Source organism: Salmo trutta, unplaced genomic scaffold (assembly GCF_901001165.1).
Source record: "Salmo trutta unplaced genomic scaffold, fSalTru1.1, whole genome shotgun sequence".
NCBI classification, from domain to species: domain Eukaryota; kingdom Metazoa; phylum Chordata; class Actinopteri; order Salmoniformes; family Salmonidae; genus Salmo; species Salmo trutta.
In genome coordinates this window covers 453,734-468,544 of record NW_021822351.1, presented here as the reverse complement: position 1 = coordinate 468,544, position 14,811 = coordinate 453,734, and the positions used below count along the sequence as shown (strand labels likewise).

Genomic DNA, 14,811 nt, shown 5'->3' with positions numbered 1-14,811 from the left:
TATAAAATGGGCTGATGGTGAAGTAGACATACTTGGTATTAATTTCACAAAATATATAAATGGTTTGAGTCCTCGATTTGACTTGGTGGGAGATCTGTTGACATCCCTATGGGCGGGATGCTTGACCCTGGTTGCTCCTGTGGGTCCTGTGGGAACCAGTAGCAATTGCTACTGGTTCCGCAATGCAGTCAGCCTTTACGGCTGGCACCGCAAGTTTGTGACCTGGATTCCTGTTAAGTAGCAATTAGCTGCTAGCCATCATGAAAACGGAGCAGACAAATGCTAGCAGTGCTAGCCCAACAGTGTTTTTATCCACAGTTGGGCACAAATGTTTTTATTGCAAATCTTCTTTTTTTATCCTCTTATGTTTGTTGTGCCGTAAATATTTCAGGTTTTTTTTTCAATTATTTTTTCCTGTGAAGCCCATTGTGTTGCATTCCATGTCTGAAATGTGCTGTATAAATATAGCTTGGTTTGATTTGAGGTGAAATTAGGTAATGTGATCAGGAAAATATAGTTACACAATGGGAACGGTTCTCTAACTGCGTTAAATTCTTTCCACACTGGGACCAATTGTGTGATTTTTCCCCTGTGTGTGTAATTGTGTGTTTTCTTCCCCTGTGTGTTTCCTTTTATGTGATTTTAGGTCATGTGATCGTGAATATCTCTTTCCGCACAAGGCGCAATGGTAAAGCTTCTTACCTCTGTGTGTCTTTTCATGCTCCTTCATGTTATCTAACGACCTAAAAAACTTTCCACAATGGGAACAGGGATAAGGCTTCTCTCCAGAGTGTATTTTCTTATGTTTGTTCAGGTTCCCTAAATGCAAAAAACACTTTCCACACTGGGGGCAACTGTGTGGTTTTTCCCCTGTGTGTGTCCGCTCATGTGATTTTAGGTCATGTGATCGTAAAAAACTATTTCCACACTGAGAGCAATGGTAAGATTTTTCCCCTGTGTGCGTCATCTCATGCTTTTTTAAGTCCGATGATGTTGAAAATCTCTTTCCACAATTGGAGCAGTGGTAAGGCTTTTCTCCTGTGTGTTTCTTCTCATGATCTTTCAGGTTTCCTAACTTGGTAAAATCCTTTCCACACAGGGAGCAATGGTAAGGTTTCTCCCCTGTGTGTGTCCTCTCATGCGTTTTCAGGTTACCTGACAACCTAAAATTCTTTCCACAATGAGAACAGGGGTAAGGCTTCTCTCCAGAGTGTATTCTCTTATGTTTGTTCAGGTTCCCTAAATGGGAAAAAAGCTTTCCACACTGTGAGCAATTGTGTGGTTTTTCCCCTGTGTGTGTCCTCTCGTGTGATTTTAGGTCATGTGATCGTGAGAATCTATTTCCACACTGGGAGCATTGGAAAGGCTTTTCTCCTGTGTGTTTCCTTTCATGCTCTTTCAACTTCCATAACCACTTAAAACTCATATTACACTGGGAGCAGTGGTGTTGCATCGCTGGATTGGGCGTCTCAGGGTCGTTTTCCCCTGAAGGACTCTTTCTGCTGTCAGATTGAGAGTCTAGACTCTCTCCTGCCAAAAACAAACAGATTATTTTGTTAAACAGAGTATTTAGTTAAACACAGAGACCTGAATGAAACCTCCATTATAAAACTGTTTTCCTATGAGGTTTAATCCAGACTAGATCCCTTATTATGAAACACAAAATGTGGATCCTTGATGCTGATTGGTTGATAGCTGTTAGTTATTCATGTTAATCCCGGGTAATGGCTGTTAGCAGTTCCATTTGAATTATTCCTACACATCCACTGTCCCACAGCCCTGCCAGGCAATTCATCAACTAATCTCCACTGTCCCACAGCCCTGCCAGGCCATTTATAAACTAATCTCCACTGTCCCACAACCCTGCCAGGCAATTCATTAACTAATGTCCACTACAAAGACTCATTTAGCCATTATTACCCCATGCTTACAGACTAGCATTTGGTTTACAAAAAAGGGGATTTGTAAAAATCGTGCTATTTGCCTCTCCAACCTCAGCAATTGTTACACATTTTGTATGTAAAAGAAAATATGTATATAACTTATTTTGGTGGCTCATTATTAAACAGCAATGTATGGAACATGTTTATATATTTATGTGTAATCTCTTTAATTACTATAATGACACTTAGTGGCTAATTGTTGGTTTGCTACTAGAATGGTACATAAAGAGTTAAGTTAAGATGGGGGATGAATGGTACATAAGGGGTTAAGATGGGGTTAGAATGGTGCATAACGGGTTAAGATGGGGTTAGAATGGTGCATAACGGGTTAAGTTAAGATGAGGCTAGATTGGTAAATAAGGGGTTACCAACAATATCAACTGGGACCTGTTTTACCATCATTATCAGTTAGAACCTGTTCTACCATCAAAATCAATTACAACCTGTTTTACCATCAATTACAACCTGTTTTACCATCAACATCAATTACAACCTGTTTTACCATCAATATCAATTACGACCTGTTTTATCATCTGGGACCGGTCTGTGTTTACCATCATTATCAACTGGGACCGGTCTGTGTTTACCATCATTATCAACTGGAACCGGTCTGTGTTTACCATCATTATCAACTGGAACCGGTCTGTGTTTACCATCATTATCAACTGGAACCGGTCTGTGTTTACCATCATTATCAACTGGAACCGGTCTCTGTTTACCATCATTATCAACTGGAACCGGTCTGTGTTTACCATCATTATCAACTGGGACCGGTCTGTGTTTACCATCATTATCAACTGGAACCGGTCTGTGTTTACCATCATTATCAACTGGGACCGGTCTGTGTTTACCATCATTATCAACTGGAACTGGTCTGTGTTTACCATCATTATCAACTGGAACCGGTCTGTGTTTACCATCATTATCAACTGGGATCGGTCTGTGTTTACCATCATTATCAACTGGGACCGGTCTGTGTTTACCATCATTATCAACTGGAACCGGTCTGTGTTTACCATCATTATCAACTGGAACCGGTCTGTGTTTACCATCATTATCAACTGGGACCGGTCTGTGTTTACCATCATTATCAACTGGAACCGGTCTGTGTTTACCATCATTATCAACTGGAACCGGTCTGTGTTTACCATCATTACCAACTGGGACCGGTCTATGTTTACCTGGACAAATTGTTTTCTTTACCATTCAACAACAAAATAACTGTGACAAACCCTTAAGTATAATGAATGTGATTTTGTTATCTTAGACATTTTCTTGGACACATGGAGACGTGCTAAAACATCCTTGTAAAGGTCTAAAGGAAGAGGCTAATTAGAATATTGGGACGTTGTTTGAAGCCACTACAGAAACAATGTTGACATTTTGAAACGTGATCTCTGCCCTGCCATAGGGAACGAACGTGATCTCTGCCCTGCCATAGGGAACAAACGTGATCTCTGCCCTGCCAAAGGGAACGAATGTGATCTCCGTCCATGGGAGGGGTGCGTCACTTGAGTGTGTTGAGTCACTGACGTGGTCTTCCTGTCTGGGTTGGCGCCCCCCCCTTGGGTTGTGCCATGGCGGAGATTTTTGTGGGCTATACTCGGCCTTGTCTTAGGACGGTAAGTTGGTGGTTGTAGACATCCCTCTAGGGTGTGGGGGCTGTGCTTTGGCAAAGTGGGTGGGGTTATATCCTGCCTGTTTGGCCGTGTCCGGGGGTATCATCGGATGGGGCCACAGTGTCTTCTTATCCCTCCTGTCTCAGCCTCCAGTATTTATGCTGCAGTAGTTTATGTGCCGGGGGGCTAGGGTCAGTCTGTTTCATCTGGAGTATTCTCTTGTCTTATCCGGTGTCCTGTGTGAATTTAAATATGCTCTCTCTAATTCTCTCTTTCTCTCTTTCTTTCTTTCTCTCGGAGGACCTGAGCCCTAGGACCATGCCTCGGGACTACCTGGCATGATGACTCCTTGCTGTCCCCAGTCCACCTGGCCATGCTGCTGCTCCAGTTTCAACTGTTCTGCCTGCGGCTACGGAACCCTGACCTGTTCACCGGACGTGCTTGTTGCACCCTCGACAACTACAATGATTATTATTATTTGACCATGCTGGTCATTTATGAACATTTTAACATCTTGACCATGTTCTGTTATAATATCCACCCGGCACAGCCAGAAGAGGACTGGCCACCCCTCATAGCCTGGTTCCTCTCTAGGTTTCTTCCTAGGTTTTTCGCCTTTCTAGGGAGTTTTTCCTAGGGAGTTTTTCCTAGCCACCGTGCCTCTTTCACATGCATTGCTTGCTGTTTGGGGTTTTAGGCTGGGTTTCTGTACAGCACTTTGAGATTTCAGCTGATATACGAAGGGCTATGTAAATAAATTTGATTTGATTTTGATTTGATCTCTGCCCTGCCATAGGGAATGAACGTGATCTCTGCCCTGCCATAGGGAACGAATGTAATCTCTGCCCTGCCATAGGGAACGAATGTAATCTCTGCCCTGCCATAGGGAACGAATGTGATCTCTGCCCTGCCATAGGGAACGAATGTGATCTCTGCCCTGCCATAGGGAACGAATGTGATCTCTGCCCTGCCATAGGGAATGAATGTGACCAGATGAGACAAACTTTTCTAAACCAGCCTGGTGAAATCAAGCATCAGCACTATTAGGAATATATTATTATCTTATACAAAGAAATATCAATAGAAAAACAGTCTAAAATAATACATCTAGTTTGTTTAGTTTCATTCCAGCTGCAGAGGTTGATATGACTATTAGCTTTAGTTGGCTAGCTAGCAGGGAGAAGAATGTTCGTCAGCCTGCATAGCAACCATTTCTGTTTAGAATGAACAACCAGTGTGATTGGTGAAAAACTATAGAATGAACAACCAGTGTGATTGGCTAGAAAATATAGAATGAACAACCAGTGTGATTGGCTAGAAACTATTGAATGAACAACCAGTGTGATTGGTGAAAAACTATAGAATGAACAACCAGTGCGATTAGCTAGAAACTATAGAATGAACAACCAGTGTGATTAGCTAGAAACTATAGAATGAACAACCAGTGTGATTGGCTAGAAACTATAGAATGAACAACCAGTGTGATTGGCTAGAAACTATAGAATGAACAACCAGTGTGATTGGCTAGAAACTATTGAATGAACAACCAGTGTGATTGGTGAAAAACTATAGAATGAACAACCAGTGCGATTAGCTAGAAACTATAGAATGAACAACCAGTGTGATTGGCTAGAAACTATAGAATGAACAACCAGTGTGATTGGCTAGAAACTATAGAATGAACAACCAGTGTGATTGGCTAGAAACTATAGAATGAACAACCAGTGTGATTAGCTAGAAAATATAGAATGAACAACCAGTGTGATTGGCTAGAAACTATAGACTATAGAAACTATAGAACGCCCACACCTAAGGCCACTCAGCCTCGTTCGGCTGCAACACACCTGGGAAATTTAAGGGGATGTTTTAGTTCAGTACGGGGGGGGGCTCCTGGCTAGATGCCGGAGGCTGAGCTCTATAGACATTTGTTTGAAGTCCTGAACATTGTGTTCTCCACAGGAAGAAGTGATCTGACTGCAAGTGAAGCTGGTAAGCTGGGTAGCGGTTTCATACCGAAGCCTCTGTGAGTGACCGATGGAACTCGGAGATGCCGACGGGGTGAGTCAACACGTATTATCCTATACAGCTGAACCCATAACCATAAAGGACTGGTTTATCCTATACAGCTGAACCCATACCCATAAAGGACTGGTTTATCCTATACAGCTGAACCCATACTCATAAAGGACTGGTTTATCCTATACAGCTGAACCCATAACCATAAAGGACTGGTTTATCCTATACAGCTGAACCCATACCCATAAAGGACTGGTTTATCCTAAACAGCTGAACCCACAACCATAAAGGACTGGTTTATCCTATACAACTGAACCCATACCCATAAAGGACTGGCTTATCCTATACAGCTGAACCCATAACCATAAAGGACTGGTTTATCCTATACAGCTGAACCCATACCCATAAAGGACTGGTTTATCCTATACAGCTGAACCCATACCCATAAAGGATTGGTTTATCCTATACAGCTGAACCCACAACCATAAAGGACTGGTTTATCCTATACAGCTGAACCCATACCCATAAAGGACTGGTTTATCCTATACAGCTGAACCCATAACCATAAAGGACTGGTTTATCCTATACAGCTGAACCCATAACCATAAAGGACTGGTTTATCCTATACAGCTGAACCCATACCCATAAAGGACTGGTTTATCCTATACAGCTGAACCCATACCCATAAAGGACTGGTTTATCCTATACAGCTGAACCCATAACCATAAAGGACTATTTTATCCTATACAGCTGAACCCATAACCATAAAGGACTGGTTTATCCTATACAGCTGAACCCATAACCATAAAGGACTGGTTTATCCTATACAGCTGAACCCATAACCATAAAGGACTATTTTATCCTATACAGCTGAACCCATAACCATAAAGGACTGGTTTATCCTATACAGCTGAATCCATAACCATAAAGAACTGGTTTATCCTATACAGCTGAACCCATAACCATAAAGGACTGGTTTATCCTATACAGGTGAACCCATAACCATAAAGGACTGGTTTATCCTATACAGCTGAACCCATACCCATAAAGGACTGGTTTATCCTATACAGCTGAACCCATACCCATAAAGGACTGGTTTATCCTATACAGCTGAACCCACAACCATAAAGGACTGGTTTATCCTATACAGCTGAACCCTTACCCATAAAGGACTGGTTTATCCTATACAGCTGAACCCATAACCATAAAGGACTGGTTTATCCTATACAGCTGAACCCATAACCATAAAGGACTATTTTATCCTATACAGCTGAACCCATAACCATAAAGGACTGGTTTATCCTATACAGCTGAATCCATAACCATAAAGAACTGGTTTATCCTATACAGCTGAACCCATAACCATAAAGGACTGGTTTATCCTATACAGCTGAACCCATACCCATAAAGGACTGATTTATCCTATACAGCTGAACCCATAACCATAAAGGACTGGATTATCCTATACAGCTGAATCCATAACCATAAAGGACTGGTTTATCCTATACAGCTGAACCCATACCCATAAAGGACTGGATTATCCTATACAGCTGAATCCATAACCATAAAGGCCTCCTAATTTTGAAGAACATATCAAGACTGCTTCAAGGACAGCTTTTTTCCATCTACGTAACATTGCAAAAATCAGAAACTTTCTGTCCAAAAATGACGCAGAAAAATTAATCCATGCTTTTGTTACTTCTAGGCTCGACTACTGCAATGCTCTACTTTCCGGCTACCCGGATAAAGCACTAAACAAACTTCAGTTAGTGCTAAATACGGCTGCTAGAATCCTGACTAGAACCAAAAAATTTGATCATATTACTCCAGTGCTAGCCTCCCTACACTGGCTTCCTGTTAAGGCAAGGGCTGATTTCAAGGTTTTACTGCTAACCTACAAAGCATTACATGGGCTTGCTCCTACCTATCTTTCCGATTTGGTCCTGCCGTACATACCTACACGTACGCTACGGTCACAAGACGCAGGCCTCCTAATTGTCCCTAGAATTTCTAAGCAAACGGCTGGAGGTAGGGCTTTCTCCTATAGAGCTCCATTTTTATGGAATGGTCTGCCTACCCATGTGAGAGACGCAGACTCAGTCTCAACCTTTAAGTCTTTACTGAAGACTTATCTCTTCAGTAGGTCCTATGATTAAGTATAGTCTGGCCCAGGAGTGTGAAGGTGAACGGAAAGGCTGGAGCAACGAACCGCCCTTGCTGTCTCTGCCTTGTCGGTTCCCCTCTTCCCACTGGGATTCTCTGCCTCTAACCCTTTTACAGGGGCTGAGTCACTGACTTACTGGTGTTCTTCCATGCCGTCCATGGGAGGGGTGCGTCACTTGAGTAGGTTGAGCCACTGACGTGGTCTTCCTGTCTGGGTTGGCGCCCCCCCTTGGGTTGTGCCGTGGCGGAGATCTTTGTGGGCTATACTCGGCCTTGTCTTCGGACGGTAAGTTGGTGGTTGTAGATATCCCTCTAGTGGTGTGGGGGCTGTGCTTTGGCAAAGTGGGTGGGGTTATATCCTGCCTGTTTGGCCCTGTCCGGGGGTATCATCGGATGGGGCCACAGTGTCTTCTGATCCCTCCTGTCTCAGCCTCCAGTATTTATGCTGCAGTAGTTTGTGTCGGGGGGCTAGGGTCAGTCTGTTACATCTGGAGTATTCTCTTGTCTTATCCGGTGTCCTGTGTGAATGTAAATATGCTCTCTCTAATTCTCTCTTTCTCTCTTTCTTTCTTTCGCTCGTAGGACCTGAGCCCTAGGACCATGCCTCAGGACTACCTGGCATGATGACTCCTTGCTGTCCCCAGTCCACCTGGCCAAGCTGCTGCTCCAGTTTCAACTGTTCTGCCTGCGGCTACGGAACCCTGACCTGTTCACCGGACGTGCTTGTTGCAACCTCGACAATTACTATGATTATTATTATTTGACCATGCTGGTCATTTACGAACATTTTAACATCTTGACCATGTTCTGTTATAATATCCACCCGGCACAGCCAGAAGAGGACTAGCCACCCCTCATAGCCTGGTTCCTCTCTTGGTTTCTTCCTAGGTTTTTGGCCTTTCTCAGGAGTTTTTCCTAGGGAGTTTTTCCCAGCCACCGTGCTTCTTTCACATGCATTGCTTGCTGTTTGGGGTTTTAGGCTGGGTTTCTGTACAGCACTTTGAGATTTCAGCTGATGTACGAAGGGCTATATAAATAAATTTGATTTGATTTGATTTGATAAAGAACTGGTTTATCCTATACAGCTGAACCCATAACCATAAAGGACTGGTTTATCCTATACAGCTGAACCCATAACCATAAAGGACTGGATTATCCTATACAGCTGAATCCATAACCATAAAGAACTGGTTTATCCTATACAGCTGAACCCATACCCATAAAGGACTGGTTTATCCTATACAGCTGAACCCATACCCATAAAGGACTGGTTTATCCTATACAGCTGAACCCATAACCATAAAGGACTGGTTTATTCTATACAGCTGAACCCATACCCATAAAGGACTGGTTTATCCTATACAGTTGAACCCATAACCATAAAGGACTGGTTTATCCTATACAGCTGAACCCATAACCATAAAGGACTGGTTTATCCTATACAGCTGAACCCATAACCATAAAGGACTGGTTTATCCTATACAGCTGAACCCATAACCATAAAGGACTGGTTTATCCTATACAGTTGAACCCATAACCATAAAGGACTGGATTATCCTATACAGCTGAACCCATAACCATAAAGGACTGGTTTATCCTATACAGCTGAACCCATAACCATAAAGGACTGGTTTATCCTATACAGCTGAACCCATAACCATAAAGGACTGGTTTATCCCATAAAGGAGGACCACTGTAGAAGACAAAATGTCATGGTAGTGTCATTCCGTGACTATCATTAAAAATGTGAAGACTGTTATTTTATCAAATCAATTTTCTGTGTAATTATTATTACGTGATTATACGAATCATTTAAACTTTAATTAACTAGGAAGTCGGGGCACCACGAGAAAATGTTTATAGAGTCTCTATTTCCCAAATCAACTCTTTTCATATCTTATCAAAAGAGTCACTTATTAATGAATTGTACCTCATCAGTTCTGATTACTGAACGTCGCAAACCCTTGGATATCTGCATGAACCCTAGCATAAATTATGAATCAGCTATATACAAATTGGTTAAAATTATTTATTTACTAACTAACTAATCAAGTCACAGAAATACATGAAAACACACACAATTAGTTCATACATGGGGTATTACATGATACAAAGAAAAAGTCCCTAGTGGACGAAACTGATATGACGGCTTGGTAGTCAAAGGAAAGGGGGTGTAGACTAGAGGTCGACCGATTAATCGGAATGGCCGATTAATTAGGGCCGATTTCAAGTTTTCATAACAATCGGTAATCGGTATTTTTGGCCACCGATTTATATATATTTTTTACATTTTTTTTTTTACACCTTTATTTAACTAGGCAAGTCAGATTAAGAACACATTCTTATTTTCAATGACGGCCTAGGAACGTGGGTTAACTGCCTTGTTAAGGGGGGATTCGGGGATTCGTTTTTACAACCTTCCGGTTACTAGTCCAACGCTCTAACCACCTGCCTTACATTGCAATCCACGAGGAGCCTGCATGGCAGGCTGACTACCTGTTACGCGAGGACAGCAAGAAGCCAAGGTAAGTTGCTAGCTAGCATTAAACTTATCTTATAAAAAACTATCAATCTTAACATAATCACTAGTTAACTACACATGGTTGATGATATTACTAGTTTGTTTATCTAACGTGTCCTGCGTTGCATATAATTAACAAGAAGTTTATCTTTAAAATGGTGTATAATACTTGTATGTTTGAGGAATTTTAACTATGAGATTTCTGTTGTTTGAATTTGGCGCCCTGCAATTTCACTGGCTGTTGTCAAATCGATCCCGTTAACGGGATTTGAGCCAAAATAAGTTAACATGAACTACCGCCCATTTGAAAATAAATTAAATTGACATATTTATGACTGTCTTGTTGTCTCTCTCTGTGGTCGCCGGTCCATCTGCTGGAGAGTCAATCGACAAAGTCTCTGGTTGTGTTCATAATGGATACGTCAGGCATGGTTGTCGCATAGAATACTGTAGATGTTTCGGCGGTTGTCGGTATTCTTGTCCTAGGCTTCGTACATTTCTGGCTGCAGACTGGTAGGTTGACAGCCTAGGACTTCTTACTTCTGTAGTGAATCGATAGTCTCAGAGTTGAACCATTTCCAGCCGTGTAGCCAATGCTCCACGCTGTATAGTCTTGTCCTTTGGTAGAGTTGTAGTGCAACCATTTGAACTTGTAGCTACCGCTTCTTATTTTCTGGTCTTAGAAATTCAACAATTTGCAAGTGTTTCCTGTCCTTCATGAGATCACTAAATAAAGCACACTCGTCATGACTGACCCTTAAGTGTCCACGGACCACTCCCATATTCTCAAAAATATAAATATTGTTTAATTATTGTCCAAGGGTCTCTCCGTGTTACACAGTTTACATTCCAATCTCGAACACTACAGAGCATAGGGGCAGTGTATTTTATGACCGACCATAAAACAGTCGACTTCTCGCTCTCCCCCCCTCTACGAGAGAGAGCATGCTGTAGAGGACCCTATGTAACCTAATCCTTTTGATCTTCACAGGAGAGTCATGAAATTCCCCCTCTACGAGAGAGCACGCTACACCATGGTGCTACCCTACAGAGTGCTCTGTTTAACAGCTTTTCCAATCAATTTTAACCACTCCCCCTTCTAATTAGGGTTAATTGGAAAAGCTGTTAAACAGAGAACATTGTATTATTTCTTTGTACACCCTGATGAAGGCCATGCAGCCGAAAAGCGTCGGTTTTTTAAAAACATTGTTTCTATTGAACATGCCATATTAATAAAGGCATTTTAATTAATTATATGAAGAGTGCCTTGGTCCTCCTTTCTTTTTGAAGACATTTTCATACATCTTTAGCTTGGAGACTAGAACACAAATGAACTAAATGAAACAAAACAAATACATTTCCTGAGGTTTCAAGGTTAGAATCAAGAAATACACACTATATTCATCCAATTAATAATTTACATTTTAACATATCCAAATCATGTCATGAACATCTAAGGGTTCTTACATGTATCCAATCTATCAAAGTCTAGAATCAAAACAAAATACATTTTAAAATTATCTGATTTTAGACATAATCATGTCTCCAGAGGAAAAAAATACTAAAACAGGCCTATTCTTGATTAATATTTCATATAAACAATATGATTTAATGTGGCATAAAACAACAATCATTATAAGTCAGAACACAGCCTGTCTATTCTGTCATGTGAATTCAGGTCCTCCGTCTAGGAAAATGTCTTCCCACAATTAGGTTCCCTAACTAGAACTCTTTCCAAGCTGTGAGCTTATCCTCCCCTGTGTGTGTGTGTGTGTTCTCATGCCTTTTCAGGCTCCCTAACTGGGTAAAACTCTTTCCACACTGGGAACAACTGCGTGATTTCTCCCGTGTGTCCTCTCATGATCTTATTGTTTCCCTAAATTGGTCAAATATTTTCCACTGGGACCATGGTAAGATGTGTGTGTCCTCTCATGCTCCTTAAGGTTATTTAACAACCTGAAATTCATTAGGCAATGGGAACATGAGTAAGGCCTCACTCCAGAGTGTATTCTCTTCTTATGTTTGTTCAGGCTCCCTAAATGGGTAAAATCCTTTTCGCATAGGGAGCAATGGTAAGGTTTCTCCCCTGTGTGTGTCCTCTCATGTGATTTTTGGTCCTGTGACCTAGAAAATCTCTTTCCACAATGGGCACAGGGGTAAGGCTTTTCTCCTGTGTGTATTCTATTATGTTTGTTCAGGCTCCCTAAGTGCATAAAACACTTTTTACAATGGGAGCAGTGGTGAAGTTTCTCCCCTGTGTGTGTCCTCTCATGTGAATTTAGTTCCTGTGATCGTGAAAATCTCTTTCCACACTGGGAACATTGGTAAGTCTTTTCTTCAGTGTGTTTCCTTTCATGCTCTTTTCGGTAAGCTAATTGGGTAAAACTCTTTTCACACAAAGAGCAATGGTAAGGTTTCTCCCCTGTGTGTGTCCTCTCATGCTCCTTCAGCTTATCCAACAACCTAAAATTCTTTCCACAGTGGGAACAGTGGTAAGGTTTTTCTCCTGTGTGTATTCTATTATGTTTGTTCAGGCTCCATAATTGGGTAAAACACTTTCCACACTGGGAGCAGAGAAAAGGTTTCTCCCCTGTGTGTGTCCTCTGATGTATTTTTAGGTTCTGTGATCGTGGAAACCTCTTTCCACACTGGGAGCAGTGGAAAGGCTTTTCTCCCGTGTGTGCCCTCTCATGCTCTTTTAGGTTCCATGACAACTTGAAACTCTTATTACACTGAGAGCAGTTGAGTCGTCTCACTGGTTTGGGAGTCTCTGGGTCTGGTTCCTCTGAAGGACTCTTACTGCTGTCAGAGTGAGAGTCTGGTCTCTCTCCTGCCAAAGACAGAGCATTCGGTTAAACAGAGAGACCTGAATGAAACCTCCACATGATAAAACGTCCTTCCTATGAGATTTAATCTAGACTAGATCCCTCATTATAAAACCGTACATTTGGATCCTGGATGCCGATTGGTTAACTTCTTGGGGCTATGTGGGACGTTAGCGTGACACCCGTGGCGCATCCTATCAACAGCAGGTGCATTTCAAGAGCGGCAAATTTGAAACCAAATAAATGTCAAAATTCAAATTTCTCAAACATACAACTAACTTACAGCCTTTGAAAGATAAACATCTCCTTAATCTAACCACGTTTTCCGATTTCAAAAAGGTTTTACGGGGAAAGCATAAAGTTAGGTTATGTTAGGAGAGTACATTGACAATAGCTGTGTGTAGTGTATTGTCGATTCAAAGACAGGCGTCACCAAAACCATAACATCAGCTAAAATTATGCACTAACCTTTTACAATCTCCATCAGATGACACTCCTAGGACATTATGTTAGACAATGCATGCATTTTTAGTTCTATCAAGTTCATATTTATATCTAAAAACAGCGTTTTACTATGGCGTTGATGTTCAGGAAATCGTTTCCCTCCAATACCGGCAGTCAAGTCATGACAACAAAATAATTAATTAATAATAGAATTACCTTATTGGGAAATCACACTTTGCAATAATCTGAGCACTGCGCCAGAAAAATACGCATTGCGATACAGACTAAGCGCCATGTTGGAGAGATCTAAAATCGAAAATACTATGTAAATAATCCATTACCATTGATTCTCTTCATCAGATGTCACTTCCAAAGAATCCCAGGTCCATAACGAATGTAGTTTTGTTCAAAAAAGCTCATCATTTATGTCCAAAAACCTCCGTGTTGTAGCACATGATCTAAGCCAGCCGGACTTCACTTCACATCACGAACGGAAAAAATATATTTCCGTTCGTTCAAACATGTCAAACGTTGTATCGCATAAATCATTAGGGCCTTTTTTAACCAGAACATGAATAAAATTCAAGGCGGACCATTGGGTTCTCTTTTAAAATGTTTCGGAATGAGAGTACCCACCATCAACTCGCACGCCAGGTGTCTAATGGGCCATCGCCGTTCCAAAGCTCTTCTTCAGTCAGATCTCACTGTAGAAGACTCAAAACACTTTGTAAAGGCTGGGAACATCTTCTGGAAGCAATAGGAAGTGCCAAAACATTCCTCACCCCCTTTGTTTTTCAATGGTATAGGCTTAAAGTCAATTCAACACATCAGGTATCCACTTCCTGTCAGAATCTGTCTCAGGGTTTTGCCTGCCAAATGAGTTCTGTTATACTCACAGACACCATTCAAACAGTTTTTGAAACTTTAGGGTGTTTTCTATCCATATATAATAAGTATATGCATATTGTAGTTACTGGGTAGGATTAGTAACCAGATTAAATCGGGTACATTTTTTTATCCAGCCGTGAAAATACTGCCCCCTATACCCTAACAGGTTAATAGCCATTAGTTATTCACAATACTACCTGGGAAATGGCTGTTATCAGGTCAATTTGAATCATTCCTACACATCCACTGTCCCACAGCCCAGCCAGGAAATTCATCAACTAATCTCCACTGTCCCACAGCCCAGCCAGGCAATTCATAAACTAATCTCCACTGGAAAAAACTCAACATTATTACCCCATGCTTCTAGTCCAGCATTTGGTTTGTAACAGAAG

The 14,811-nt window shown here is 41.5% G+C and overlaps 1 protein-coding gene across 1 annotated transcript in view; it reads right to left on the bottom strand.

Annotated features, from left to right (window-relative positions):
- Positions 1 to 365: 365 nt before the first annotated feature.
- Positions 366 to 14,811, bottom strand: part of LOC115181926 (zinc finger protein 625-like) — a 29,050-nt gene continuing 14,604 nt past the window's right edge. The window contains exon 2 of the mRNA XM_029743619.1: positions 366 to 1,530. Within this exon, the coding sequence (XP_029599479.1) occupies positions 548 to 1,530 (983 nt within the window). The 3' untranslated portion in view covers positions 366 to 547. The remainder of the gene's footprint in view (positions 1,531 to 14,811) is intronic.